At 45.8% G+C, this 26,471-nt stretch overlaps 1 protein-coding gene across 1 annotated transcript in view; it reads left to right on the top strand.

Annotated features, from left to right (window-relative positions):
- Positions 1–25,093, top strand: part of EIF2B5 (eukaryotic translation initiation factor 2B subunit epsilon) — a 43,964-nt gene extending 18,871 nt beyond the window's left edge. Inside the window, exons 3-16 of the mRNA XM_083363940.1 lie at positions 1,471–1,656; positions 2,303–2,480; positions 7,113–7,193; positions 7,627–7,704; positions 8,842–9,151; positions 10,516–10,661; positions 12,203–12,341; positions 14,662–14,763; positions 15,343–15,453; positions 16,229–16,319; positions 16,804–16,927; positions 18,157–18,282; positions 20,714–20,824; positions 22,155–25,093. Of these exons, the coding sequence (XP_083220066.1) occupies positions 1,471–1,656; positions 2,303–2,480; positions 7,113–7,193; positions 7,627–7,704; positions 8,842–9,151; positions 10,516–10,661; positions 12,203–12,341; positions 14,662–14,763; positions 15,343–15,453; positions 16,229–16,319; positions 16,804–16,927; positions 18,157–18,282; positions 20,714–20,824; positions 22,155–22,220 (1,849 nt within the window). The 3' untranslated portion in view covers positions 22,221–25,093. The remainder of the gene's footprint in view (positions 1–1,470; positions 1,657–2,302; positions 2,481–7,112; positions 7,194–7,626; positions 7,705–8,841; positions 9,152–10,515; positions 10,662–12,202; positions 12,342–14,661; positions 14,764–15,342; positions 15,454–16,228; positions 16,320–16,803; positions 16,928–18,156; positions 18,283–20,713; positions 20,825–22,154) is intronic.
- Positions 25,094–26,471: the final 1,378 nt, after the last annotated feature.

Consider the following 26,471-nt stretch of genomic DNA (forward strand, 5'->3'; position numbering starts at 1 on the left):
CTGACAGATGAAACTCTTAAGAACTTCGGGGCATTGTTTACCTTAAGGAATCTTTATTTGAGTAGCATGGCATCGGCACGTACACGGTCGAAGCCAAAAACTGAGTTCCCCTCCCCTGAGCACATAGTATCAAAACACAATTCCCTCCTTCAATTTACAGTCTTAAATCACATTCTCCAATTGGTTTGAAATGCAGGCTTCCCCTCCAGTTCTCCAGCTCGCCATTTCTTATCTTCTCTTATTTCAGTAACCTTGGTTCTCACACTAGGTTCAATATTGTAATGTCTAGTTAAACTCTCATGCACATTCCTCCCCACCCAGCACAATGGTTGCATCGCCACCTGTTGTTAAAGCAAAAAACATTCGACGTTAGCAGGGTTGACAATCTCACTTAGCAGAGGAAATTTTGGGCTCAGTTGTGGAAGGCTACCTCTAGTAGCTCATGGCTCAGTCAGCTTTTGTAGAACCAGCACCGTTAAAAGAGTTGACGGGGACCTTGTGGGTCACATAGGGTTTGCCTTCACTCCGTGCAAACTTTGCAACTCCGGCATCCCTCTCAATGCCCATTCGTTCCTCCCTAGATCCTTCCAGCGGAGGAGACCTTAACTTTAGAATAGATCCACCATCCTTCTTTCCCAATATCAAAGTTTCTTCTCGCCATTAAGGGAAGTTTCATCTTTAGACACAGTCTGCTCCTTTGTCGCCATTTGTAGACTTGTTCTATGGCAGGGTTTTTCAACCAGTGGTACGGGTACCACCTGTGGTACATTGGCACCTGGCAGGTGGTACGCGAGAATCCTAGAAAAGTGGTAGCGGGGGAGGGGAATGAGCTGAACCGGGGGCAGCACCGCACAAGCCTGAGCGAGAGACGGTTGGAGCTGCAGGGCTGTCAGGGCTCAGCGGAAGCACCAGGATCAGCGCCAGGCTCCAGCTGGAGCTCAACGCTGATCCTGGTGCTTCTGCTGAACCCAGAAGAAGCGTCAATCAGCTGGAACGTTTCAGCATCTCCAGGGTCTTGTGATTTACATTCAGATGCTTGGAAACTGATTCATATTTATGATGGTCACAGTGTCCCAGGGTCATGTGAAGTGACCAAAACCTGCTGCAAGCACCCAGCAGACGGGGGGAATAAAAACCAAACACCCCCCCACCCCACCCCCGCTGCCAATCCTCAACAGAAATGCTCACAACAGTGAAAACCTCGGACAGGAGGAAGAGCGCCGCCGGGCGGGCAGGCAGGTGTCTTGCTCGGCTGTGGCTTGGGGGGCCCTTTTTTCAGTGCCATTGTAACTTCAAACGGTCACTAAGCGAACTGTTGTAAGTCATGGATTACCTGTACTTCATCCTTTTTCCCTTTTCTTTTCTTTTTTTGGTCATCAAGTTTTTGACACCTTGCTAGGCGACTGGGCATTCTTTTGTTACAGAGCTTCTCGCACAGTTGTTTCTCTGATTTTTTTTTTCTCTCCTCAGAAACTCTAAGTGGTGCCATCCGACATCGCCTAACATTGTGCGGTTTGTCATCTCAGACCTGTATCGTTCCCTCGGCGACGTGTTGCGGGAAGTTGACACCAAGTGTCTCGTTCGTTCAGACTTTATCCTGGTCTCTGGGGATGTGGTGTCCAATATTAATATTTCTCCAGCTTTGCAGGAACACAGGTGGGTATTTAGGAGAAAGGCACAAGCAGCCCTTGACTTACGGCTGCAACCGAGCCCGACATTTCTGTCGCTAAGTGGATTTTTGCCCCATTCTACGACCTTTGTTAAGGGAATCACTGCAGTTGTCAAGCTAGCAGCATGGTCGTGTCCGCGAATCCGGCTTCCCCATTGACTTTGCTTGCATAGAAAGGGGCCAGAAGGGGACCGTATGAAATTCAGAGGCTTGGCCATCGACTCATCTTTATGGCATCATGAAGATGAATCGGTTGCCAAGCTGCAACTGTCTAAATATGAGTCAGTGGCCAAGCCCAGGGGTAGGCAACCTTGGCCAGCTATGCTGGCTGAGGAATTCTGGGAGTTGAAGTCCACGAGTCATAAAAGAGCCAAGGTTGCCTACCCCTGGCCAAGCCTCTGAATTTCAATCATATGACCATGGAGATGCTGCAGTGGCTGTAAATGTGAAAAAAAAAGGTCATAAGTCACTTTTTTCAGTGCCGTCGTGACGACAAACTGTCACTCTTGTAAGTCGAGGACTATCTCCATAAGGCCCTTCTGGCAGGAATGATGCGCTACTATCTTATCTGAGTATATTTTATGATTGTTATTTTTTTTAAAAAAAATATCTTCTCCCTCTCTCCTGGTACAGGACACGGCGTAAGCTGGAGAAGAATGTGTCTGTAATGACGATGATATTTCAAGAGTGTTCGCCAGGACATCGGGCCCGATGTCCGGAGGACGATATTATCCTGGTCATGGACAGCGCTACGAAACGCGTGCTCCACTATCAGAGGACGCAAGGGCTGAAGCACTTCGGTTTTCCCATGGTGTGTGAATCAGGGAGCTAGAGAACAAGTAGCCAGTTTTGCTATGAGTTTAACACAGGGGTCTTCAAACTTGGCCCTTTTATGACTTGTGGACTTCAGCTCCCAGAATTCCTCAGCCAGCATATCTGGCTGAGGAATTCTGGGAGCTGAAGTCCACAAGTCATAAAAGGGCCAAGTTTGAGGACCCCGGGTTTAAGAGGACACAAGTCTTAAAGCTGATAAGGATGAGGGGGGAAAAAAGTCCATATTAAGATATGTGGACTTCAATTCCCAGAATTCCCCAGCTAGCAAAGCTGGGAGTTGAAGTCCACACATCTTAAATTGGCTTGAGATACGCTGAGTTAATAGCTAAGAAAACATGGTTCCTTTCGAGGTCCAATATAGTCACACCTTGGTACTCGGCTGCCTTAATACTTGTCGAATTTGGTACGTGCTGCATTTTGGCGGGAAAACTTTGTCCCGATACTCGTTTGGTACCAGGCGTGCAAGATAGAAATTGTTGGTGTTGGTTGCCTTGTGATGCACTACACTTTCCAGCCAAAATACCTGGAATCACGCCATCTTATCTTAGCTTCTGTGGTCATTTTGTGTATTTTTTTCACCTTTATTTCCCCTCATCAATACAGATAAAATGCTTTTATTTTAAGTGTTTATTAATTTTCAGGTTTATTTCTCCTGTAAAAGTAATGATATACAAATCCTATCTTTTTACATGGTGGGTTCAAATGTGGTTTGGGAACAGATTCAGGTTTTTTATATTATTCCTTATGGGAAAAATTTGTTTAGTGCTTGTCATTTCTCTGTACTCGTCATCTCCTGAAACCAATTAACAACAAGTACTGAGGTTCCACTTCATTAGATTAGGAATTGCTTATCAGTTCGGATTGGCTGGTGGCCTTGGGCAGTTCATTCTACATCTACGGCTTGGATTGTCATTGCTCACTATAGGACTAATAGATGGATTAATATAAATATTTTTAAGTGGTAGCAAGCTTGGTTTTTGGTTCACTGTCTTCTTGGGACAGCTTGAATGCGAGTACAAAAAACGATTTTATAAGTGAAACTGATTCTCCATTTTGTTAGATGAGCCCATATAAATGAGATAAACCAGATACTCATCATCATCATAAAGTTGGAAGGGAACGTGGAGGTCTTCTAGTCCAACCCCCTACTCAGGCAGGAAATCCTATACCATTTCAGACAAACGGTTATCCAGTCTCTTCTTAAAAACTTCCAGTGTTGGAGCATTTACAACTGGAGGCAAGTAGTTCCACTGGTTAATTCTTCTAACTGTGAGGAAATTTGTCCATAATTCTAGGTTGCTTTTCTCTTTGATTAGTTTCCATCCGTTGCTTCTTGTCCTGCCTTCAGGCGCTTTGGAGAAGAGCTTGACTCCCTCTTCTTTGGGGCAGCCCCTGAGATACTGGAAGACTGCTATCATGTCCCCCCTCGTCCTTCGCTTCATTAAATCAGACATACCCAATTCCAGCAGCTGTTCTTCATATGTTTTAGCCTCCAGTCCCCTGACCATCATTGTTGCTCTTCTCTGCACTCTTTCTAGAGTCTCAACATCTTTTTTACATCGTGGTGACCAAAACTGGATACCTTATTCCAAGTGTGGCCTTACCAAGACCTTGTAAAGTGTAATTAACACTCCACGTGACCTTGATTCTATCCCTCTGTTACTGCAACTGTATATATATATATATATATCTGTATAATGAAAGTTTGGGAAATCTGTGGCCCTCTAGATCAGGGGTCCCCAACCCCCGGTCCGTGGACCGGAACCGGGCCACGCCATGCCAGTAACCGGTTCACACAAACAAGCAAACGCCATCTGAAAAGATGGCCAAAAAGATCGTTGGCAGTTCACTCCCTCCCATCCAAGACATAGCACAGAAGCGTTGCTTGAGCAGGTCAGCAAGATTGTCTGGGACACGACACACATCCTCTTCTTCCTGTTTTCCTTGTTCCCTTCTGGGAGGAGGGGGGCTCCGTGGTATCTGAAGCAGGACATCCAAAGTCAGCCATAGTTTCATTCCATAAAGCATTAACCTTGTGAACTCTCAGGCTTCCACCTTCCGTCACATATTCAAGATGGACAGTATATAATAATAATAATAATAATAATAATAATAATAATAATAATAATAATAATAATAATAATAATAATAGTTGGAAGGTACCTTGGAGGTCATCTAGTCCAACCCCCTGCTCAGCAGGAAGCCCTATACAATTTTGGACAAAGGGCTGTCCCGTCTCTCCTTAAAAACTTCCAGTGTTGGAGCATTCACCGCTTCTAGAGGCAGGTTGTTCCACGGCTTAATTGTCCTCACTGTCAGGAAGTTTCTCCTTAGTTCTAGGTTGCTTCTCTCCTTGACTAGTTTCCATCCGTTGCTTCTTGTCCTGCTTTCAGGTGCTTTGGAGAATAGCTTGACTGCCTCTTATTTGTGGCAGCCCCTCAAATATTGGAAGGCTACTATCATGTCAGCCCTCATCCTTCTCCTCATTAGACTAGACATACCCAATTCCAGCAACTGTTCCTTGTATGTTTTAGCCTCCAGTCCCCCAATCATCTTTGTTGCTCTTCTCTGTACTCTGAGTCTCAACATCTTTTTTACATCGTGGTCACCAAAACTGGATGCCTTATTCCAAGTGTGGCCTTACCAAGGCCTTGTAAAGTGTAATTAACACTCCACGCAACCTTGATTCTATCCCTCTGTTAATGCAGCCTAGCACTGTGTTGGCTTTTTTGGCAGCTGCAGCACACGGCTGGCTCATATTTAAGTGATTGTCCACTAGGACTCTGAGATCCCTCTCACAGTTGCTACTATTGAGAAAGGTACCACCTATACTGTTCCTGTGCATTTGGTTTTTCTTGCCTAAATGTAGAACTTTACTTTATTCACCATTGAATTTCATTTTGTTAGTGCCCAGTGTTCAAGTCTGTCAAGATCCTTCTGTATCTTCTTGAGTGCTAGTTATTGTTAGTGGGACATTGTTAGTGGGAGCTGGGCTTCAGGGATTGGACACCCACTTTTAAAGACACTAGCGCTGTGGTGGCGAACTTATGGCATGCGTGCTACAGGTGGCACGCAGAGCCCCCTCTGTGGGCACACGGGCCATTGCCCTAGTCCTAGCTTTCAGCTGGGTTTTATAAAACCTTTTTGCTTTAGGCCTCTGCCGCTGTGTGCAAGAAAACAAAAAAGGGTTGATCAATCAATTTCAACTTCTCGCAGGGAAAAAAAGATCTCGCAAAGTCGGAATTGATTGATTGAACTTTTGAGTCCCACCCAGTCTGCCGTTATCACTGCAGCCACGCCTACCCAGTGGGCCGTGCCCATCCAATTGGCCACACCCACCCAGTGGGCCACGCCCACCCGGCACCCAACAATACATAAGTGGGTTTTGGGTTGCAGTGTCGTCACTCGGTCTCTAATTGACATCACTGCACTAGCGTATCTTCACTGAAAGAACATTAAATTGCAATTGGCTTGCCTTCTCTGAATTCCTGGGAATTATTACCAGAGCATTAGCAGAGCGTGCTGAGGTGGTAGATTAACGGTGACCTTCAGCAGAAGGCTGCTTAAATCTTTCCCCAGAAAATGAGCAAGTTGCTTCAGTATTATTTCCCGGTAAAATTTTCCAACATACAGAGTTGCTTTGGGAATTCAGACAGTAAGTGGATCGTTTTGAAATCTCATTTCATTTGTTGGAAATTGAGCTGGGATTTGAGCCACGGCGGGGCCACGGTTAGAATGCAGAATTGTTGGCTGAACTCCACCCACAGCCTGGAGTTCGGTCCTGAACCGGCTCAAGGTTGACTTAGCCTTCCATCCTTCCGAGGTCAGTAACATTAGGACCCAGATTGTTGGGGGCAATGTGCTGACTCTGTAAACCGCTTAGAGGGGGCTGTAAAGCCCTGTGAAGCGGTATATAAGTCTAAGTGCTATTGCTATTCTTTCCTTCCTCCCTCCCTCCCTCCCTCATGATGGCTCAGCAGTTAGAATGCAGCATTGCAGGCTGACTGCCCACTGCCAGCAGTTCGATCCAGACCTGCTCAAGGTTGACTCAGCCTTCCATCCTTCCCAGGTCGGTAAAATGAGGACCCAGATTGTTAGGGAGCAGTATGCTGACTCTGAAAACCGCTTAAGAGGGCTGTAAAGCACTATGAAGCGATATATAAGTGCTATTGCTGTTGCTAAGCTGGATGGCCCCCGACCTGCGCTCCTTCCGGCGTGATTTAAAAACCTATCTATTTGAACAATCTGGCCTGGTCTGATGGGTTTGGGGTTGGATTTAAATAAGTTCTTAACACATTTTTAGTATTGTATTCTTGGGCATAATTATTTAATTTTTTTAATCTCTTTTTTAACTTTTGTATTTACACTTTTGATATTTATTGCCCTGTACACCGCCCTGAGTCCTTCGGGAGAATGGCGGTATAAAAATTTAATAATAATAATAAATATATATATAATCATGTGATTTTCACCCCCCGCCCCCATGGTCTGCTCTAGTCTCTTCAAGAGACCCATTTTTTCTAATGAAATTCCCAGCTCGCAGAGAGTAGCTTTGGCAGTGAATGAATATATGTAGGTCTTCACTGTATTTTTCGTTTGTTTGTTCTAGAGCTTGTTTCAGAGCCATACCGAAGAAGTGCAAGTACGGAACGATTTGCTAGACTGCCATATTAGCATCTGTTCTCCCCAGGTATGTGATATGAAAAGCACCGGGAATTAGGAGCAGACCTTGCTTATATTCTCTCATCGTGCCAGATTATAATTTGCTTAACCATGGTTGGGGTGGGTGACTCCAGGACACTTCGACCGTCATAAACACATGCCAGCTGCCGTTTTTGATCGCAGGACCATGGGGAATGCTGAGACAGTTTAAGTATGAAAAAAGAGTCATAAGTCACTTTTTTTGGTGCCGCTGTTACTTTGAATGGGCAGTAAATGAAATATTCTGAATTCAGGACTCCCTCTGGTGCCATCTGTGTTCCTTTTTTGCACTTCAGTCTATACGTTGAATGAGACACAGTTCATAGTTCTTCGTGCCAAAGGTTGAGACGCTCTGGTTTCAGACACAATTATAACATTAAAAGTTGTATTAAAAAACAACCTGTTTTGTTCTTCCCTTGCAGGTGACCGAGCTGTTTACAGATAATTTCGATTATCAAACTCGGGATGACTTTGTGCGTGGCTTGTTGGTGAATGAAGAGGTACATATGTAGTGGGAATAATAATAATAACAACAACAACAACAACAACAACAACAACAATAATAATAGTTGGAAGGACCTCAGGCAGGAAACCCTATACCATTTCAGACAAATGGCTGTCTAGTCTCTTCTTTAAAACTTCCAGTGTTGGAGCATTCACAACTTCTGGAGGCAGGTTGTACCACTGGTTAATTGTTCCCACTGATGAGAAATTTCTCCTTAGTTCTAGATTGCTTCTCTGCCTGATTAGTTTCCATTCTTGTCCTGCCTTCAGGTGCTTTGGAGAATAGCCAAATATCTTTAAATGGTCATTAAGCTAATAGTTGTAAGTGGAGGACTATCTGTACAGTTAGAATTGTTTGTGTAAATAATCTATCTAGTTTCAGGAGACCCTATGCATTCGTATGCTCACCTTTCTGTGCAGTATAAATATTGATTGACTGATAAACTAATCTGTAAAGATAGCTTCTTACATAAAAATGAAGCAGAACATCAACATTTATATGCAAATAAACCCGTGAGGGACTAAGACTCTCAAGAATACTGAAATTCAAATTTCTCCAGCATGGGGTCCTCTAGAGAGTTTGGGCCACGGTTCTACAAGCCGTGCTCAGACTTCTGATTGTTCCGGACAGGATTTGGGGGGCAGCTCCTTAACCCAAATTCCAGACCAGATTCTTGATGATTTGCAGAAGCTAGGACACCTTAATAACAACAGTAATAATTCATTAAACCTGCAGGCCGCTACAGTCGCACAAAGAATTATAAATTTGTGTATTTATTAAGCTTACATGCCGCCCATCTCGCATAGAGGTGATTCTAGGCCGCTTAAAATCGACAAAAGCATCAAGGTGAAACATTAAGACAACAAATATCTCAGGGGCTGCCCCAAAGAAGAGGGAGTCAAGCTATTCTCCAAAGCGTCTGAAGGCAGGACAAGAAGCAACGGATGGAAAACTAATCAAGGAGAGAAGCAATCTGGAACTAAGGAGAAATTTCCTGACAGAACAATTAATCAGTGGAAGGGACCTTGGAGGTCTTCTAGTCCAACCCCCTGCTCAAGCAGGAGACCCTTACAGAATCACAGCATACCAGAAAGCTTGAGGTCTTTCCTAACAGCCCTTCTCTGTTCCTCAGGTCCTCGGGAACCAGATCCATATGTACGTGACCTCAGAAGAATACGGCGCCTCCGTTTCCAATTTGTCTATGTACGAGTCGGTGTCCTCAGACATTCTGCAACGTTGCGTCTATCCAATAACCCCCGAGATGAACTTCATCAACGGGAAGCAGAGCTGCACCCATTCCCGCCACAACATTTACCGGGGTGCCGAAGTTAGTCTGGGCCAGGAGAGTGTGCTGGAAGAGAACGTACTTGTGGGGCAAGGAACATCGGTGGGCGCAAAATGTTGCATAACCAACAGCGTCATTGGGCCCAATTGCAAAATAGGTAAGTTCTGATGCCCGTAAAATAGGGGGCAGTTTGGCCTGGAGAGAACCCTGCCACGCGTGGGGTGCAGGTACAGGAAACGTGACAGAAAGAAGTCTTAATACAGGTGGTCCTCAACGTAACGACCACAACTGAGCCCCCAATTTCTGTGATCAAGCAAGACATTTGTTAAGTGAGTTTTGTCCCATTTTACGACCTTTCTTGCCTCAGTTGTTAAGTGGTTCTCTGCAGGTGTTTAGCCAGTAACCCGGTCGTTAAGTGAATCCGGCTTTCCCCCATTGACTTTGCTTGTTGGAAGGTCGCCAAAGGGGGTCACGTGACCCCGGGGGGGACATGGCAACCGTCATAAATGTGGACCAGTTGCCAAGCGTGCAAATTTTGATCATGTGACCACAGAGATGCTGCAAGCCCGTGAAAAGGGGTCATGACTCATTTCGTTCGGTGCTGTTGTAACTTGGAACAAAGCGTTGTAAGCCGAGGACTACCTGTAATTGTTGAACCCTGAGGCGGTGGTGATGCAAAATACGAAGACTGGATCAAACCACCACTCCTGGCAGAGAGATTTCGTGCAGCTGCTAATTTACTGGAGCGAAATTTGCAGCTAATTGACTTTGGAGGCAAAACCAGACAGGAAAAGCATGTTAGGATGACTTGCAGTAGTCTAGACGAGGGGTCGGCAACCTTGGCTCTATTATGACTCATGGACTTCAACTCCCAGAATTCCTGAGCCAGCATGGCTCAGCTTGGAAACCTCTCCGTTTCCCCTCAGCATGGCTGGCTCAGGAATTCTGGGAGTTGAAGTCCATGAGTCATAAAAGAGCCAACGTTGCCTACCCCTGGTCTAGACACAAACTACATTGGGTAAACGATTGATTTGAATCCAGGTCTTCCCCATCGCATGTAAAGTGAGGCTCTCTTGATTAAGTATTGCTAAGCCAGCGAGTTGTTATGCGAACCTGGCTTCTCTCATTGACTTGGCTTGTTGGAAGCTGGCTGGGAAGTTTACACATGGTGATCATGTGACCCCCCCTCCCCAGGATAGCGCAACTATCATAAATGCATGCCAACTAGTCGGCACCCAAATTTTGATCACGTGACCCATCGGGATGCAACAATGGTCATAAGTGTGAAAATCGGTCATAAGCCAGGGCAGTTTTAACTTGGAACTGTCACTAAACCAACGATTGTAAGTTGAGAACCAGCTGCCCATCATGGCTTCTGAGCTGTCGGACTTCGTGTAAAGTGCAAAGGAAAAACAAACCACGTTACGCTGCGGGGCAGTAAATAAACACAACTAGCTTATGTATTGTGAGCTGGACGAGGATGACATAAAGTGATGGTTTGTGTTTTCGGATACTGATCAGGTAACGGCGTCCTTCTGGACTGGGCTTTCCTGTGGAATGACGTCCATATAGGAGACGGTGTAAAAATCTATCAGTCCATCGTTTGTGACGAGGCCGAGGTGAAGGAAGGTGTCACGTTGAATCCTCATTGCGTCCTCACTTCCCAGGTGAGCAGGAAGAAGCCCATTTTTGTTATTCTTTTATTTTAGTTCTGAAAGAGCAATGCTTCTTCATCTGGGTAACTCTTAAGATGTGTGGACTTGTAATGCCTAGACCGGGGGTAGTCAACCTTGGCTCTTTTATGACTTGTGGACTTCAGGTCCCACAATTCCTGAGCCAGCATGGCTCAGCTTGGAAACCTCTCCCTTTTCCCTTAGCATGGCTGGCTCAGGAAGAAGACCCTTGGTGGAGCAGTGGGCTAATGCCTCCTTAAGTTTAGGTTTAGGTTTTATTAAATTTTAGTAACACCAGCTGCCTGCAATTAGTGCAGGTTCGAGTCCCACCAGGCTCAAGGTTGACTCAGCCTTCCATCCTTCCGAGGTAGGTAAAATGAGGACCCAGATTGTTGGGGGCAATTAAGCTTACTTTGTAATAATGCCGCTTAGGGGGGGCCCCGAAAGCCCTAATAAGCAGGCATATACATAGAATGAAGGCTACTGCTAAGCTTGTAAGCCGCCCTGAGTCTTCGGAGAAGGGCGGGATATAAATGGAATAAAAATAAAATAAAAATTCTGGGAGTCGAAGTCCACGAGTCATAAAAGAGCCAAGGTTGCCTATCCCTGACCTAGACTGCTGGTTAAGGAATTCTGGAAGTAGAATCCACACATCTTAGAATTCTGTAAATGGGGGTGGGGGGTCAAAGGTGAGAAATCAAAGCATCTTGGGACAGATTAAATGTCACCTATTTGCCTTGTCCCTTCCTTGGTTGTCTTTGAATCCATTGGTAGTTCAAAAAGTAGTGTCCTTGTTCATCTGGGGGCTGACCGTTTGCAAAAACTCCCAGACAAAACCCTGAATGCCCTCTTAAATCGGGGGGTGGGTGGGTGGGCGGTGGTCAAGCACAGGAAATCAGAACTCTAGACCAGGGGTGTCAAACTGCCGGCCCACGGGCTGGTTGCGTCATCCAGAAGCTGCGCCCACCCCATTGCCGGCGATGGTGAAACTGTCCCGATAACATTGCATGACATCGCGTGTCTGCTCTAGACAGTTCAAATGAATACCTAGGTTTCTTGTCGGCTAAAGCTCTCTAGAAGAATCTGACCTACTAACAGTCAAAACAAATTGGCAGTAGCTAAGAGTAAAAGGAAGTCAAGATTTGGATCTCCTGTGGGCACGCAGGGACTTGAGACTGATGACTTGTTTGACCCCCTCTCCCTCCCTCTGGCTCCGCCTGGTCCTCTCCTACAGGCAGCCTCAGAAGGTCCTTTATTCTCAGGATTACAACCTGCTCCCATCCTTCTGTAACTAGTTTTATCACGAAACACGGCACCCTGTCCTGCTTGCTCAGCAAGGGAAGAGATGCTCAGAATTGAGATGGGGATAGAAACTTGGCCTCGCAGCCGATTCTCTTGCTGCTTTGTTGGGGACCTGGGTTCCTCACTCCACCCCCCCACCCCACCCCCAGTTGAGTGAATTGGGGGGCTGGGAATCTGCAAGCCTTTTTTTACTTCCTGGAGGAAGTAAAGGTGGAAACGTTGCTTGTTTGTAGGTGGTGGTGGGGCCTAAGAAGGTCTTTCCAGAAGGCACAGTCATATCCCTGCATCCTGCGGATGAAGAAGAGTATGACGAAGATGAATTCAGCGATGATGCAGATGTGAACAAGGAGGAGAGCAAAGTGAAGCAAAAAGGTATGGGAGAAGCTGGTCCCAGGGATTTATTGCAGAGTGAGACTGTTCTCCTGCAGGGCTTTCTAGGGGGGACATGATAGCAGTCTTCCAATATTTGAGGGGCTGCCACAAAGAGGGGGGGTGTCAACCTATTCTCCAAAGCACCTGAGGGCAAAGACAAGAAGCAACGGATGGAAACTAATCAAGGAGAGAAGCAACCTAGAACTAAGGAGGAATTTCCTAACAGCGAGAACAATTAATCAGTGGAACGACCTGCCTCCAGAAGTGGTGGATGCTCTGACCCTGGAGGTTTTTTAAGAAGAGATTGGACATCCCCTTGTCTGACGTGGGTCTCTTGCTTGAGCTAGACTAGAAGGGTTGGACTAGAAGACCTCCAAGGTTCTTTCCAACTCTTGTTATTTTGTTATTCTCTTCTGCCTTTTTCCCATAGAGTCTTCCCTTGGGACCCTGCTAAGGATTAAGGATAAGGATTAAATAACTGCTAAGGATTAAGCAGCCTGGAGAAAGAATCTGCTTTGAACGAGTAGGTGGGAAGGAGATGATGACGAAGTGGTGGGGACAAAGTGGGCTCCAGGCTCTTAACTCCTATTTGGGCACAGTTGAAACCCCCTTTTTCTAGCCATTTTATTTCACTTGGCTTTCGTTGCTCTTTTGCAATGCAAATGCCTTCCTCTTTATTTATTAGATTTGTCTCCTGCCTTTCGTTCAAGAGCTTTAGCTGGTTTTCACTCCTCCTACTTTTCGACAGACAGGAGAATATTTGTAGATCAGGGTTGAACTGTGGGGTACTTGGTGCACTCTGAGCTTGGTGGTTTTCTTGCAGACGTTTCTTTACCAAACTAGGCAACATCATCAGCGCTAGCTCCTATTTTTTCCCCCCGCATCATCGATTTTGCAAGGTACATTAGGCAGAGGGAAAAAGTTTTGATGGTCAAGAGCAGACCAGACCACCTTGGTCTCCTTGATCCTAGTCCTACACTTTACCAGGATACCGTGTGGGTTCTCTGCTTAATATTTCCAGATGCTGCTACTGAAGCAGTTACCGTATTTTCTGGCGTATAAGACAACCCCCTACATTTCCTGTTAAATTATAGGGTTTGGGCTATACTCGCCGTATAAGACTACCCCTTTTCCAACGCACACCAAATAAGAATTAAAAAACATCAGATTTGATTTTAATATGGTAATTTTAATTCAAATGCTTATGACATGCAGGTACTTAGTAGGAAAACTGTCACTTATAAACATAAGGCTGTTTGTCATCAAACATGTAAACATAAAACAGTGCCAGTGGATTAAACTTTTCCTAATTCACTCTAAAGCTTTCCCTGCGCAGACCAAATGGGAGATCCGCTCCAGGTTTTCCAGCCAGCCCGCCCACTTCCTGAGTCAAATGTGTCCTTAGAGCTAAGCAGCTGCTCTGACTGCTGCATTCCCCACCTGCCTTTCAGGTTGGGATAGACTGTAGCTGCTCTTCAACTTTAGAAGGAAAGACGCCCAGACCCCAGCCTGTAAAAAATCACAGACTGCAGCTTCTTCTCCAGTTGGTCCCGCTTTCCCTGCGCAGACCAAATGGGAGATCCGCTCCAGGTTTTCCAGCCAGCCCTGTCCCTAAAGTTTCAGCACCCCGCGTATAACACGACCCCTGACTTTTGAGAAGATTTTCATGGGTTAAAAAGTTGTCTTATACGCCAGAAAATACGGTAACCTCGCAAGACGTGTTTGTTCATGGGGTGAAGATAGAAATACAATGCTTAGTTCATTATGTATGATTTCTGTCACTTCCTCCTAAACCAGGGGTGTCAAACTGCCGGCCCGCAGGCCAGACGTGTCACGAGGAGACCGCGCCCACCCCATTGCCGGCAATGGGGAACAAGTTCCGTGACGTCGTGATTTTGACATGTCTGTCCTAAACCAAACAGCATTTGAAGCAAAAAGCATCCTTACGTAGGCTAGAAGGGGTGAGGACACGAGACTGCTGTTCCTCATCCACCATCTTCCATTGTAGCTCTTCCCAACTTGGTGCTAGGATTAGAAAAACTAGCCAATGAGGTAGACTTGAGGTGTCCTGGGTGCTCTCAGAGTTTGGTTATTTTCTTGCAGGTGTTTCATGGTCCAAACTAGGTAACGTCTTCAAGAAAACAACTAAGCTCAGAGAGCACCAAGGAGCCTTCATTTCAGCCTTGAGCTATAAATATTCTCCTTTGAGGTAGACTTTTTTGGGGGGAACAATCTTACTGCACTATCAACTCACTAGTTCCTTTTGTTTAGTTGCATCCTTTGGATTGATAATCAAGCCAACATTCATTTTCTACTTTAGGCTACAACCCAGAAGAGGTTGGCTTGGAAGGCAGAGGTTACCTTTGGGAAGCAGCCCATGAAAACGATGCAGACCAAGAGGAACAAAGACAAAGTCTCTGGGGTAAGCGAACTGGAGGATAGAAAAATGGGATTCAGCAGGCAGTATAGAATGGCATGTTGTCCCATGCTCCTCTGCGGTTCTTGTAAGTGATGAGAATTGCCAAGAAAACTGGTGCGGCAGCTGTCTTTACAGGGCTGGGGATAGTGTCAAGGTAATGATTTAAAAGCTAACCAGCTTGCCAATTTTGGAGACCGACCTCCCCGCAAGGTTAGCTGAGGAATTCTGGGAGTTGAAGTCCACAAGTCTTAAAGTTGCCAAGTTTAAAGACCTCCTCGCATGGTTAGCTGAGGAATTCTGGGAGTTGAAGTCCACAAGTTTTAAAGTTGCCAATTTTGGAGACCCCCTCATCTAAGCAGATACTCTGGGAGAAAGGAGCCATTCAAGACCCAGTTTTGTAAGAATAACCATAGCAGAAAGTGTTGATAAAATACAATTCTTGACATGGAAAAATACCGGATAGAAATACATCGCTAAGCAACTGGTTGTAAGTTGAGGATTACCTGAAATGGTTTCCTCATGAAAAGGTGCTGGAGCAAAGTCAGAGGACTTCAGAAGTTTCTTCCCTCCCATCTTAACTAGGCCTCGCCATAAAGGCTGAAGAAGAAGAAGAAGAGTCCGAAAGCGATACGAGCTTTGGGTCTGAGCAGATAGACAGTCGGGCAGCTTCCCCTCAGATGGATGACGTTAAAGGTAATTGGGATTCCTTTGTGGCGGGACGTTGGCTCCAAATGCACGTTGTCTGCATGATATTAAAGCGGAAACCGAACTGAGTGAGAGTAAAAAATGGGGGGACCTGAAGCGTTGTGGGTTTGAGGATTGCTGCCCAGGGTGTTCTGTTCCAGCCTACGACCGGCCTTGTTTGTGTGTCAGGGACAACCCATTTTTCCTTTTTACAGTCAATAGGCTGGAGAAACCCAACCCAAATTTATTTACACTTCAAACAAAAAGGGAACAGAGTATTTCCTTCGATAAATGAATCAAAATATCAAACGAGTCAACGAACAAGAGTTAAACAGAAGTAGCAAGAACAGACCAGGATTCCCTTAGAATGTCTCCAAACGGTTGCCTTCAGCAACCAGCCCCGCCCACACCTTCCCCTTTTATTATCAGTCCCACAGCATGGCTTCTCACTGCCTTCTCCTCCTCTCACTGAGTTGCCTCATTGATTTTCTCTGCTCTGCTCTGCTGGATTGCGCTCTGCTTCTAGCGTCTCTGAACAGATTCAGCTGTGACTCCTCTGAGTCTGACACCTCGTCCTCACACAGCTGAGCCTCATGAGGAACACAACGGGAGGGGCCAGGCTGAGAGTTTTGCAGTGCATTAGAGCCTCCCTCTGGCATCAAAGGCTCTCCAAACCCCTCCTCCTCCTCCTCAGATTCCTCAGACTCAGCTGCTGGGAGCACAGGCTACACAGGGTTTCTTTTTCCAGCGGAGTGCTCCGCTTCTAATCTGCTCTCGATTTCAGTTTTCCAGAATGAGGTCTTGGGGACTCTGCAGAGAGGGGAAGAAGAGAAAATCTCTTGCGACAACCTGGTTCTGGAGATCAACTCTCTCAAGTAAGACTTTTGCGGTCAGATTTTTGTGACTTTAGGAGACAGTGGGAGCCCCAAGACTCCCCCATCCAGAGATAAGGCAGGTGCTTAGACCTCCTGGGTATAGATGGAGGTGTGCGATCTCTCACTTAGCGCCTACGAGCCTTTGGTTTATTATTTAAATTTAAGCGGGGGCAAGTAGTCCATCACTTGGATTGACCCGAAGGTTCTCCCTCCCAAAAATTCATCCAGCCAAAAGGCAGAAAAACTGGAGTTTCTGTCTCTTGAGATATTGGATCAATGCTATCCTGTCCCCCCTGGTCCTTCTCTTCATTAAACAGTTCCAGCAACTGTTCCTCGTATGTTTTAGCCTCCAGTCCACCTGATCATCTTCGTTGCTCTTCTCTGCAGTCTTTCTTTTTTTTTACATTGTGACCAAAACTGGATGCAGAATTCCAAGTGTGGCCTTACCGAGGATGTCTGTTAACATTTCTCCTTCCTTTTATAGGTACGCTTATAACATTGGCCTGAAAGAGGTGATGGCGATGCTCAGCAAGGTGGTACTGGAATACCCCCTGCAGCGGATGAAAGCAGAAAAGGACCCTCAGCAGTACAGCAGCCTGGTAGCCCCTGTGAGCATCCTTCCTCCTTGCCTTGGTTCTGCGACCTTTAACCTTTAACCCCCTCAGACGTTCCCATCTGCCTATCCCAGGTCCTTGGGTTCAGTAAACAGACAAAAATGACCAATCTGGTCTGAACATCTGGTTGACTGCCCAGCGGACCATTTTTTAATAATAATAATAATAATAATAATAATAATAATAATAATAATAATAATAATAATAATAATAATAATAATACAACATTAAAAAAAGAAAACAAAAACAAGCAAAAACCTCAAAAGGGCAGACTCAGTGGACCACTGGGCCTTTTTTCTGCCCTCCATTTTCTATGTTTCCATCCATCTGTTTAAAGAATCCGTTTACCCTCTTCTTCCAAAATGGGTGGCTGAAATACACAGGCAGTCCTCGACTTACGGCAGTTCATTTAGTGTCCATTCAAAATTACAACGGCACTGAAAAAAGCTACTTAACGACCACTTTTCACACTTGCAACCTTGGTAGCAGCCCCATGGTCGTGGGAGCAAAATTCAGGCGCATGACAACTGCTTCATACTTACGACCGTTGCTGTGCCCCTGGGTCAAGAATAATCACCTTTGGCGACTTTCTGACAAGCAGAGTCAGTGAGGGAAAGCGATTCGACTTACCACCGTGTTACTAACTTACCCACTGCAGTGATTCAGTTAGCAAGTGTGGTGAGAAACGTTGTAAAATGGGTGCAAAACTCACTTAACAAATGCTCAGCCACAGAAATTTTGGGCTCTGTTGTGGTCGTACGTCGAGGACTCCCTGTACATAAAAGGGGAAGAGGTTCTAAGGTCTGTGAAAATCGAACTGGCGTTCTAATGCCACCTAAGCTGTAAGTTGAGGACACGGAGTGGCTGCATGAAAAAGGGAACGAGGGTTTGGATAAAATAAAAATAAAAATTGCAGAACAGAAAAAGAGAAATTTTCTTCCTTACTCTTCCTTTATTTTCCTTTGCTTCTCTGGTAATATTTCACTTGTTTTTAATCTTGTTACTAATTTCTTCATTAACATTGTATTTTTTTTAAAAAAAATCACTGAACAGTGTTCATTTTATCGCTTTATAAAAAGCAGGGACTTGTGCGTTTTTGCCGTGTAATGTTTCTTTGTCCATTCTTTTGGGTACAAGAGCTATTAACGATATCCAGTTCTATGTATTCATCTCCGGGGCTTCCCTTTCTAGCATTCATTTGTCTTTGCTCAACTCTCTCCCAGTTGCTGAAGAATTGGGCTCCGCTCTTCAAGAACTACATCAAGCGAACGTCAGATCACTTGGATGCTTTACATGCCATCGAAGAGTTCTTCTTGGAACATGAGAACCTGACCATGGCTTTGGCCAAAGTAAGCTTCCATGGGTGTTGACAGGCTGGCTGGAGGTTGATCCTAGGCTGGAGATTGAGGACCTGTCAGTTGAACTAGATTTCCTTCTGTCTCTTAAATCCGTGGGAAGGTCCTATGGTCTTCTCACCAAAGTTGGGTGGAGGACCTATTTGCCAATGCCCGAAGGGTCCCTGTTATACAGAGGTAGTCCTCCACTTCTGACCACAAGCGAGCCCAACATTTCTGTTGTTAAGTGGGTTTCCCCCATTTTACGACTTTTCTCGCCACAGTTGTTAAGTGAATCACTGCAGCTGATTAGTCAGTAACCCAATTGTTAAGTGAATCTCCTTTCCCCCCATTGACTTTGCTTGTCAGAAGGTCGCAAAAGGGGCTCATGTGACCCCGGGGGACACTGCAGCCGTCATAAATATGAACCTGTGCCCAAGCATCTGAATTTTGATCACATGACCATGGGGAATGCCGCAAGTGTGAAAAACGGTCACAAACCATATTTTCCAGTGGTGTAACGTTGAACGGTCACTAAATGAACTCTTGTAAGTCGAGGAGTGTATATAAAAAGCAGCTTTATTTAACAAGAGAGGGGAAAGGAGAATCAACATCAGTAGCATGTATTTGGAAAACAAACAGGATCTGAGAATATAGGTTTTATATATCTATATACTCTGTTTCCCCGAAGATAAGACCGGGTCTTAGTTTTCTTTTTTCCTCCAAAAGAGGCACCAGGTCTTATTTTCGGGGTAGGCCTTACCTCACCTCCAGCACCGACAGCCCCACCCAGCCGGTCCACTTCTTCTGGGGCCCAATTTCTGCAGCTGCATTCGGGCCTGCATTTTGCAGTCAGGCCTTTCTGGAAGACCTAAGCAGCTGAGTACTAAGCTATGGATTCAATCCATAGCTCGATGCTCAGCTGCTGAGGTCTTGCAGAACCAAGCTACAGATTGAATCTATAGGTCAGTTCTTGGCTGCACAGGCCTTCTGGAAAGCCCTGTGACTGAGAAATGCAGGCCTGGCTGCAGAAGAGGCCTCAAAAGAAGAAGTGGGCCGGCGAGGAGAGGCCTGGCTGCAAGGTAAGAGGGTGCAGGGTGGGTGGGGCAGCTCCCCACTCCCGCCCTAGCTTGGTTTTTAGGTGTGCGCCTCGCCCCAAAACTAGGGCTTATTTTGGGGATAGGGCTTATATTAGGCCTACCCCCCAAAATCAAGCTAGGGCTTATTGTTGGTGTAGGCCTTACTTTTGGGGAAACATGGTATATCGATATATATCAATATATATAGATATCCTATATTCCCATATCCCCTCTGTGTGTGTCTGTGTGTGTCTGTGTGTGTCTGTGTGTGTGTGTATACATGTATACAAACATGCATACATACATATATATAAGGAATAGAAGCTAGGGAAGATGCCTCTGTCTTCATAACTTATACATGCACAAAATACCAGTTTAGAGGGGAAAACATATCACAATAGGGGCTTACATGATCACAGGTCATTACAACCGTCATAAATATGAGTCAGTTGCCAAGCATCCAAATTTTCATCACGTGGCTATGGGGATGCTGCAGTGGTTAAGTGTGAAAAATGGTCTTCGGTCCCTTTTTTCATTGCCATTGCAGCTTTGATTGGTCATTATCGGATTATCTGAGGGAACACCTGCTGCCGGCATCAACTCCCCATCGTCTTGTGCACTCCCACAGGGAGGGCCTTCTGAGGGTACCGCCGGTGAAGGATTGCCGGCGGGTGACTCCCAGAGAGAGGGCCTTCTCTGTGGGCGCGCCTGCCCTTTGGAACCAACTTCCGATGGAACTCAGGACTGCCTCCGACCTCCGCTCATTCTGCTGGGACCGGAAAACTTGGCTCTTTGAGCTATCAGGCCTAGACCGAGGGGTTTTCATTGGGTTTTAATGTTTTAACTTTTTTTAAATTTTGGGCTTTAAATTTAATTAATTGTTTTAATTTTTTTTAACTTTTGTATGGTATGATTTTAATTGCCCTGTAAACCGCCCTGAGTCCTACGGGAATAGGGTGGTATATAAGTCAAAATAATAAATAAATAAATAAATTAAATGAACTGTTGTAAGTCAAGTACTACGCACACACGCACGCACACGCACACTTTGCTTTTTGATATTGTTCCCCTCATTAGCCTTTGTGGGTTTGTTTGTTTTTTAACAACGCGTAGGTTTTCCATCAGTGGTAAGATATTAAAATTTCTCCCAAAGGTGCTTTCGAAAAGGCAACTGGGCTTTCTTGACGTTTCTCGCAGAGAAAGTTAGAACTGAAGGAGCTTCTGGGATGAGAAGCAAAAGGCCTTCAAGAAAAATCAAGAAAGCCTTAGTTCTCGGCTTTTCTTTTCTCGACGGCTCTTTACTTCTTCCTTGGCACCGTCATGCATAGCACCTCAATCAAACCCAGCTTCTCCCGTGGCCCTTGCAGGTCCTGATGATGTTCTACCAACTGGAGATCTTAGAAGAAGAGATGATTCTGGCCTGGTTTTCTGAACGGGACACATCAGATAAAGGCAGACAGCTTCGTAAAAACCAGCGGGTGAGTTCCTATCGGCGGTGAGGATCATGCCAAGATGCCAGGTAGTTTATAAACGTCAAATCAGAATGAAAAACAGGAGAACAACTTAACATTAAAAAATATCCATAAAGAGAATGCATAACAGCGTAAAATCCAAAGAAAAGCACACCCAATGATCGCCACTGAGCTTAAAAAAACAACAACCCATTAAACAGCTGGGCTTATTGCCTTACAGAAAATCAGAACCCCTAGGAAAACAGATACACCTCAATGGCAAGGAGTTGCAGAGTGTGACAGCCACCCCAGAAATACTCACCTGGGTTTCTTCTCTTCATGACCACCCAGGACAGGTGATTCCCTAAGATGTCCCAGAACAGGGGCAGGCAGGGCTTTAAAACCAACAGTTTGAATTAGACCCAGCACCAATTCTGCATTTGAGACTCTCAAACCACGAGTACCCAGATCACCGCCAATTTGTCCCATCAGCAGCTTCTGAATAGTCTTTTGAGGGCAGCCCCACATAGAGGGCGTTGCAGTATTCTAAGCATGAGTGAAAGATCTTTTTAGCCAGATTTCTAGAAAGTGTGAAGAGTACAGTACTTGATAACGGTACAATTTGCAATTCGGTAAACCTGTTCCATTAAGCCATAATTGTTTTTGTTTGGGGCTTGCTCTGATTTAACAAACTCTGGTTAAATTCACGCCCTTAGCACCATATGTCAACCCTATTAATCACCATAAGGCAAAACCAGCCAATAATGGTTTTAGTAAATTATAGTGAAACAACTCATGGTCTAGCATAATATACAAAATCCAGGAGACACATGGGCCAAGTTCTTGTATTGGTAGTCCTTGACTTACGACCACAGTTGAGGCCAAAATTTCCCTTGCTAAGAGAGAGATTCGTTAAGTGCGTTTTGCCCCACTTGGCGACTTTTCTTGCCACGGTTGTTAAGTGAAGGTCGCAAAAGGGGATCACATGACCCCGGGACACTGCCACGGTCATAAATATGAACCAGTTGGCAAGCGTCTGGATGTGGATCACGTGAGCCTGGGGTTGCTTGCAACGGTCGTAAGGGTGAAAAATGGTCGTTAGCACTTTTTTCAGTGCAACTGACATAAGCAATTTTTTCCCGTTGTAACTGAGTGGTCACTAAATGAACGGTTGTAAGTCAAGGACTACCTGTAGGTGAACCCTAATATCTGAAGTACAACAACCTACAAAAAGAGTTTTTATGGCCAAATCCACCTGTTTTCCCCTCTGTTTATTGTCAAGAAGTTTAAGGTTGTCCTTCCCAAGAGTCCCCATCGCTGCACGTTGATCATCACTCATGCTGGTCCTGTTTTGCAGCTTCAGAAGTTTATCCAGTGGCTTGAGGAAGCGGAAGAAGAGTCGTCCGAAGGGGAGCAAAAGTGACCCGGCGGCCTCCGTCAGAAAGAAAGACGAGCTTCGCTCTCTTCCTCAGAAGAAGGGAGGCCCCAAACATCCACCTTGGCCGAAGGAGGTGGCAGAAGAGCAAGACCGTACCATGTGCATGGCCCGTGCATGTGGGATTCGAACTCTCGGCTGGCTGACAATCCTGTGGCTTATTTCGTTGTATATTTAATGTTCCTGGCAGACACCACGTGTGGGACGGAAGGAAACAATTGCTGGATAAACCAGAGACCTGTATACTATTTAAAAAGTCTTTCCATGGGTGGGTGTGGGTGTGTGCGTGTGCACACGAGGGTGGGATGTCTGCTAATGACCAGGTAAGCGGTGCAACTCCTAAGTCAACCTTAACAGTTAGGATTCCAACTATTTTTGAGTTCTTCAAACAAACAAACAAAAAAGATCTCTCGAACTTCCTGCATTTGCTCGTGTCCGTGGGAAATGGCCCGTTGAGTTCAGGAATCGGCTGTAGAGCAAGATAGGCTAGTTACATCAAGATAGGCTAGTTGCACAGGGGTAGGCAACCTGGGCGTTTTTATGACTTGTGGACTTCAACTCCCAGAATTCCTGAGCCAGCCATGCTGAGGGGAAAGGGAGAGGTTTCCAAGCTGAGCCATGGCTGGCTCAGGAATTCTGGGAGTTGAAGTCCACAAGTCATAAAAGAGCCAAGGTTGCCTACACCTGGCCTAGGCCTAGGCCCCTTCATGACTTGTGGACTTCAACTCCCAGAATTCCTGAGCCAGCCATGCTGAGGGAAAAGGGAGAGATTTCCATCCTGAGCCATGCTGACTCAGGAATTCTGGGAATTGAAGTCCACGAGTCATAAAAGAGCCCAGGTTGCCTACCCCTGGGCTAGTAGGATAAGCCAGGACAGAGAAGATACTACTGGCCTTAGCCAAATTGTCCTTTAACCCTAACCCTAAACTAGGGAAATTAACCCCAGAGAAAAGGAACTTTCCAGAAAGGAAAGGCTTCTTTTTGAAGTCGGGGTTAGTTCCACACCCTCACATACAAATGGGGTGTCATCCCAAATCACGGAGCCCTCTTTTTTTCTTCTCTGCATAAAACAGGGGAAAATGCTCACCTACCTCACAAAGCATTTGCCGATAAAAGAGAAATCTCTGTAACGGATAATAAGTGTTCTTAGTCCTCTTAACGTTGGTGCTGTGTCATGCATCGGTCTTGCTGAACAATGTCTGGCCCTTCGGAGCTGAGTGACATGGCTCCCATCTTGTTTTTTGAGGGAAAAAGGGGGTTGGTTGTTTTCTCCTGAAGCTGCTTGGGCGTCGGTTCCTTTCGGCCTCTGACAAATAATGTGTTTTTGGCAAACTTTGGGGGTTCTGCTTTGGCCACATACTGACTCCACATAGATCCAAGCTAGGCCTGTCACAGACATGTCACTTAGGCTCCTGCTCTTTCTGACGGGCTTTCAAACCCCCAGAGAATGTCTTCTGTTACCAATGTTGGTTGGGACACTGATGGCTTGAGGTTTGCCAGATAAAAGGATTATTATGGTAGCTTGTCCTCTCCAACACAGGGGTCTCCAAACTTGGCAACTGGAAGACTTGTGGACTTCAACTCCCAGAATTCCTCAGCCAGCCATGCTGGCTGAGGAATTCTGGGAGTTGAAGTCCTCAAGTCTTCCAGTTGCCAAGTTTGGAGACCCCTGTTCTAATCTGTCCCTTTTTGTCCAATGTCATCGCTGATGGGTTTTTCCCCAACCTCTTTCTTGATCACAGTTTAGCATCTGTGATGCTGCTGCTGCTAAGAATCCAGAAGTCAAGAACTTGGGTTCAGATTGTTGGTGATCAACCTGCAGCCCTTCAAACCTTAACCATTGGCCATAGTGGATTTTACTGACCGGGTTGCACTTCAGAAACCTCTAGAAGTCAACATATATATATATAAAACCTCTGGAATTGCTGGAGCAGTCTCTTATTTGCCACCATTTTTTTTCTAGAAAGGAGAGAGAATGTGTATAGCAATCCCTCAGTTGTCTTGTGGAATGACTTAAATGTCTGGGAAACATTTCCTGGATTTTTTTGGGGGGCGGGGGGAGGAGGAAGAGTTTGAACACTAACTGTGGTGTGTTACCATTGTTCTCAAATCCACCTTGTAAATGCTGGGAAAGAAGTGCTCTTTCCCCCCCCCCCCCATTCCTCCTGATATTCAATTCAGGGAGTCATTAAACCCGTTTGATGCAAAGAATGACTTGTCTGTTCTGCAATATATTGGAATCCGAAAAGGGCTCACATCAAGAGACGGTGCTGGAAGCAGCTGGGCAGCGAATCAGGCTTAAAAATCTTCTGCCGTTCCGCTGGTTTGTATACGTGTAAAGTCTGTTGTGGTTCTTATCGTTCTTGTGTTCCGCGTTTCCTTGCTTGGACTCTTGTTATTTACCCACGTGTTTTACTTGTTTATTTTGCACCCCCACCTGAATCATTTTTTTCCAAACAATTCAAGGTGGCGAACATAATTCAACGCACCTTCCTCCTATTTTTCCCCACAGCGACAACCTTGTGAGGTGGGTTGGGCTGAGAGAGAGGGGATGGCCCCAAATCATCCAGCTGACAATCATGCCGGTGGTGGAACTAAAACTCATGGTCTCCGGCTTTTTATTTTATTTATTTTATTTTATTTTATGTTTTATTATATTATATATTATATTATTATGTGAATGCTCCAACACTGGAAGTTTTTAAGAAGAGACTGGACAGCCATTTGTCTGAAATGGTATAGGGCCATGGTGGCGAACCTATGGCACGCGTGCCACTGGTGGCACGCAGAGCCCTCTCTGTGGGCACGCGCGCCGTGGCCCCAGTCCTAGGCCTTCAGCTGGGTTTTATAAAACCTTTTCGCTTTAGGCCTCCACTGCCGTGTGCAAAAAAAAAAGGTTCAATCAATCAATTTCAACTTTTCACAAGAAAAAAATAGATCTTGCAAAGTTGGAATTGATTGATTGATTGAACTTTTAGTCCCACCCAGTCTGCCGTTACCACGGCAGCAACACCCACTCAATGGGCCACGCCCACCCAATGGGCCACGCCCACCCGGCGCCCAACGATACATAAGTGGGTTTTGGGCTGCAATTTGGGCACTCAGTCTCTAAAAGGTTCGCCATTACTGGTATAGGGTTTCCTGCCTGAGCAGTGGGTTGGACTAGATGACCTCCAAGGTCCCTTCCAACTTTACTATTACAATTATATTACATTATGATTTATTTCAGACATGTCAAACACAAGGCCTGGGGGCCAAATCTGGCCCGCGAAGTGGTTTCATGTGGCCCGCGAAGCCATCCTGGAAACAGTGAGGGAACGGCCCCCACTGCCTTGGCCCTGGCCCAGAGACCCTCAGATCTGTCCCACTCCTGCCCAGGCCCCCATAGGCACCCTTGATGCGAACCATGTAGAGCTGGCCACGCCCACCCAGTAGGCCATACGCACTCTAGCCATGCCCACCCAGTAGGCCACACCCACCCTGGCCATACGCACCCGGCCCCCTGAGGGCAACCGCAATGCTGATGTGGCCCTCAATGAAATTGAGTTTGACACCCCTGTATTTAGAAACTTTATATAGCTGCCTACTAGCTCACAACAACTCTAGACAGCTGACGGACAAAAACACAGCACAGAAAAAATATAAAAAATTAAAATTACAAATAAAAAGACAATAACCTCCTCCCCCGGCGACAACACACAGTCAAATAAGCAATTTGGTGGGCTTCATCCCACTCTGGGTTCCCCAGGCCCCTTGGCAAAGCCAGGTCTTCAGGGCCTTATAAAAGATGTCAAAGTGGACGCCAGTCATAATTTCTGAAGGGATGATATTCCAAAGGGAGGGAGCCACCATGGACAAGGCCCTTCTGGGTCCCGCCAAATGTGCCTCCTTAGGGGATGGGGCTTTGCAACATTCCTTGCCTTTCTGCAAGGGGGTGGGGTGGATGTGACCAGCAAGACACAGTCCCTCAGATAATCTGGTCCCAAGCCATGAGGACTGATTGATTGATACTATTTGCAGTCCTTGTAAAACTTAGCTGAGTAAAGGTGGTTTTATTAAGTACAGTGACTTATGACTGGTCACTTAGGAGTTATTCAAAATTATGATGGACCATATGACCTAATATTCAAGGTTCCGACGGTCAGGCCCCCTTTGCAGTCATCTGACCGAACTCTGGATGCCCAGTGTAACTGCTCCACCAGCCTTGGTGGAGCAGTGGGCTAATGCCTCCTTAAGTAA

The sequence above is a fragment of the Vipera ursinii genome, assembly GCF_947247035.1.
Source record: "Vipera ursinii genome assembly, chromosome: 5".
In the NCBI taxonomy this organism is placed as follows: Eukaryota; Metazoa; Chordata; class Lepidosauria; order Squamata; family Viperidae; genus Vipera; species Vipera ursinii.